At 44.1% G+C, this 3,543-nt stretch overlaps 1 protein-coding gene across 2 annotated transcripts in view; it reads left to right on the forward strand.

Annotated features, from left to right (window-relative positions):
- Nucleotides 1-2,866: 2,866 nt before the first annotated feature.
- The window catches only part of LOC114884026 (tumor necrosis factor receptor superfamily member 10A-like), a 34,233-nt gene continuing 33,556 nt past the window's right edge, over nucleotides 2,867-3,543 (forward strand). For both annotated transcript variants that reach the window (XM_029202478.1, XM_029202481.1), the window contains exon 1: nucleotides 2,867-3,137. In XM_029202478.1, the coding sequence (XP_029058311.1) occupies nucleotides 2,958-3,137 (180 nt within the window). In that variant the 5' untranslated portion in view covers nucleotides 2,867-2,957. The remainder of the gene's footprint in view (nucleotides 3,138-3,543) is intronic.

Raw genomic sequence — 3,543 nt, forward strand, 5'->3', positions numbered from 1 at the left:
AGAAAACTCAAATTACCAAAGTCAGAATAATAGGATATCACTATGATCATTAAAAATAATAAGAGAATAGTGTGAACAACTTTATGTCAGTATATTTGACAGCTTAGATAAAAGAGACAAATTCCTTGAAAAACGTCACTTGCCAAAACAAATACACGAATAAATAGAAAATCTGAATAGCACCATATCTATTAAAAGATTTGAATTTATTATCAAAAACCACACACACACTCAAACAAAAACATAAACAAATAGCCTTCGGGTCCAGGTGGTGTTATTGGTGAATGCTATCAAACCTTTACAGAAGAAATAATACCAATCTTATAAAAGTCTCAAGAAAATTGAGCTTATTTTATAAGGCCAGCTTGATACTGATACCAAAACCTTACAAAGACATCATAGAAGGAGAAAATTATAGACTATTATCTCTCGTGAATACAGACACAAAAAATCCTTAAGAAAAGTGTTAGCAAATCAAATCTAGCAAATATGTGAAAAGGACAATACATCATGACAAGTGAAATTTAGCCCAGAAATTCAAGGTAGGTTTAAAATATTAAAGTCCATCAATTTGATTCATCATTTTAATAAAGGAGAAAAGCCATAAGATCATCTCAATAGATGTAGAAAAATATCATTTGACAAAATTCAAAACTCATTCATGATAAAAATTTATACCAAACTTGGAACGGAAGTTAATTAATCTGATAGATGGTATCTATGAAAACGCTACAACTAACCTCATATGTAACAGTTACATATTGGATGCTTTCCCTCTAAAATTAAGAATAAAACAAGCAATTCTGTTTTCACCATTTCTATTTAACATTGTACTGGAAGTCCTAGCCAGGGCAATTAAGCCAGAAAGACAAAAGGAATAAAGACTGGAAAAGGAGAAGTAAGACTGCGTTTAGTTGCAGATAATATGATTGCTTATGTAGAAAATCCTAAACAATCTACAAAACAACTAGAAATACATAAATTTAGCAATATCATAGGATACACGATCAATGCAGAAAAATCAGTTGTGTTTCTAAACATCAGCACAAAAACAATTTGAAAATAAAATAATCTAAACCAATTCCACTGAAAATAGCATCAAAAACATTTGGGAATACATTTACAAAAGATGTGTACAATTTGTACACAGAAAGCTTACAAAATATTGTCAAGATAAAGTAAGAAAGATCTAAAACAAAACCATCTCATTGATTGGAAAACAATATTGTTAAAATGTCAATTCTTCTCATCAATCACCACATTCAATGCAATGCCACTTAAAATCATAGCAGGATTTTATTTTTTTAACATCTTTATTGGAGTATAATTGCTTTACAATGGTGTGTTAGTTTCTGCTCTATAACAAAGTGAATCAGCTATACATGTACATGTATCCCCATATCTCTTCTCTCTTGTGTCTCCCTGCCTCCCACCCTCCCTAGCCCACCCCTCTAGGTGGTCACAAAGCACAGAGCTGATCTCCCTGTGCTATGCGGCTGCTTCCCACTAGCTATCTATTTTACGTTTGGTAGTGTATATATGTCCATGCCACTCTCTCACTTTGCCCCAGCTTACCTTTCCCCCTCCCCGTATCCTCAAGTCCATTCTCTAGTAGGTCTCACAACAGGATTTTTTAATTGAATATTTTAATTTGTATAAAACTTATATGGAAATGCAAACAATTCCAGGAAAAAAAAAACAGTTGGAGGACTTAAACTACCTGATTTCAACACTGTATAAAGCTACAGTAATCAAGACAACATGGTATTGGCATAAGGATAGAAAATTAATAGATCCATGGAACAGAATATAGAGTCCAGAAATGGAACATATATATAATCAATTGAATTTCAACAAAGGCAGTAATATTATTCAATGGGAAAAGAAAGTCTTTTCAATAAATGATGTTGCAACAACTGGATAAACATATGGAGACAAATGAATTTTAATTCCTACTACCCTGGCCTCACAAAACTGATACAAGGGGTGGAGCTGGAGGCTCCCAGGTTCCCTTCTCTCCTACTCAGTCCCCAGCCCTTCAGTCACCCTGTGAGCAGGACCTAGCCTTGTGCCGCTTTCTGAATACTGGACTCCACAGAACTTGGGCCCAGCAGAGTGCCCAGTGTGTAGGGACAGCTGGAAGGGCCTGACCCACGTAGGGACCCCCCTCTTGGCCCATTTGGTTTCACGTGCCAATTAGTCTCCAGCAGTTTTGTTTCCCAAGGGCTTTAAAGAATCTACAGAGAAGGAAAACCCCGAAGAAAGGCTTAATAAAGTGGATTCCTCCAGCTTGCCTGACTGCAGGAGCAGCAGGGTTAAGAAGAGATGTCATGAAGTCCTGAGTGCGAAAGTCAGATGACAGACCTGGAATTACGGGAACATGCAAGGTGGTGACGGGGGAGGTCGGGAGCCTAACGGTGACCTGAATTCAGATCCACCGCTTGCTGCTTCTGCGACCTTCATTCTGTCCACCCACGTGTTCATTGAGTGTCTGCTCCAGCCAAGCACCTGGTTACTGAGATGCTAAGATCAAGCCTCTGCCTCAGAAGCTTAGCACTGGGACAGAGCTGCAAAGTGACTCTGAAGGCAGTGATATTCATGCACCCACCCTGCCAGTAAGGGTGGAAGGAGCAGAAGCTGAGAGTGGGCAGGAGGCTGTAGTCAGAAGCCCAGAGCGGTAGCTCGGGAGCGTCGTTGGCCCTGGTAAGGGACCCGCTTCAGGAAGGGTTTTTAACGCCAACTCCGTCTTTTTTCCAGTTCAGAGGAAGACGGAGCTTCTTTTCGCCCGGCACTGATTGCGCAATACCCGCGTAAGACTAGGCGGGGCCACCAGCTCTCCTCATTCACCCCAAACCCGCGACAGCGGTGCTCGGGACCGAGGTGTCCCGCAGACCTCCAGCAACTAGCAATCAGAAGCGGACTTTCTCGCGTTCAGCAAAAGACACTCTCGATCCCTGATGGCTCTGCCGGCTGTCACCTCGAGGCGACCTGAACAGCGAGCGCTCCCCGACCGCACGAGGCAGCGGGGACGTAGCGCGCCGGCCGCCTCGGGCTCCCGGGCCTCGGTTCCTAGTCCCAGGCCTCCGTTCCGGGGCCCCAGGGCTCTCATCTTCGTCCTTTTGGGTGTCCTGCTGTCGGTGAGTCCCTATCGCGGGTGCTGGCTCCGGAAGGCGCGCTTGGCGGCCGGGAAAGGGGGTGGGCGGGACGTGGGGACACGGTGGGGTGCCTGCCCGAGTCACCTGCGGCCCGGGTTGTCTGAGCGGGACCAGCAGTGGGCAGAGTCGGGAGAAGGAGCAGAGTCATGACCCGGCAGGACCTACCGGGCCCAGAGGGAGAAAAGCCCGCGTTCCTAGGCTTGTCTGGCTGCCCCAGAAGTAAATTCCAGAGAGAAGAGTTGAAAACTCCTTAGCAAGCCTTGATATGGCCCAGCCCTTCCCTCTCATTACCATACTCCGCTTCGCACCCCTTCTCTCCTCCCTCTCCTTTCCTTTCCTTCCCAGCTTCCTCCCTCCCATCTCCCTTCTCCTCTCCCCTCCTCCTCCC

The sequence above is a fragment of the Monodon monoceros genome, unplaced genomic scaffold, assembly GCF_005190385.1.
Source record: "Monodon monoceros isolate NGI ecotype Baffin Bay Population unplaced genomic scaffold, NGI_Narwhal_1 Super_Scaffold_5, whole genome shotgun sequence".
NCBI lineage: Eukaryota > Metazoa > Chordata > Mammalia > Artiodactyla > Monodontidae > Monodon > Monodon monoceros.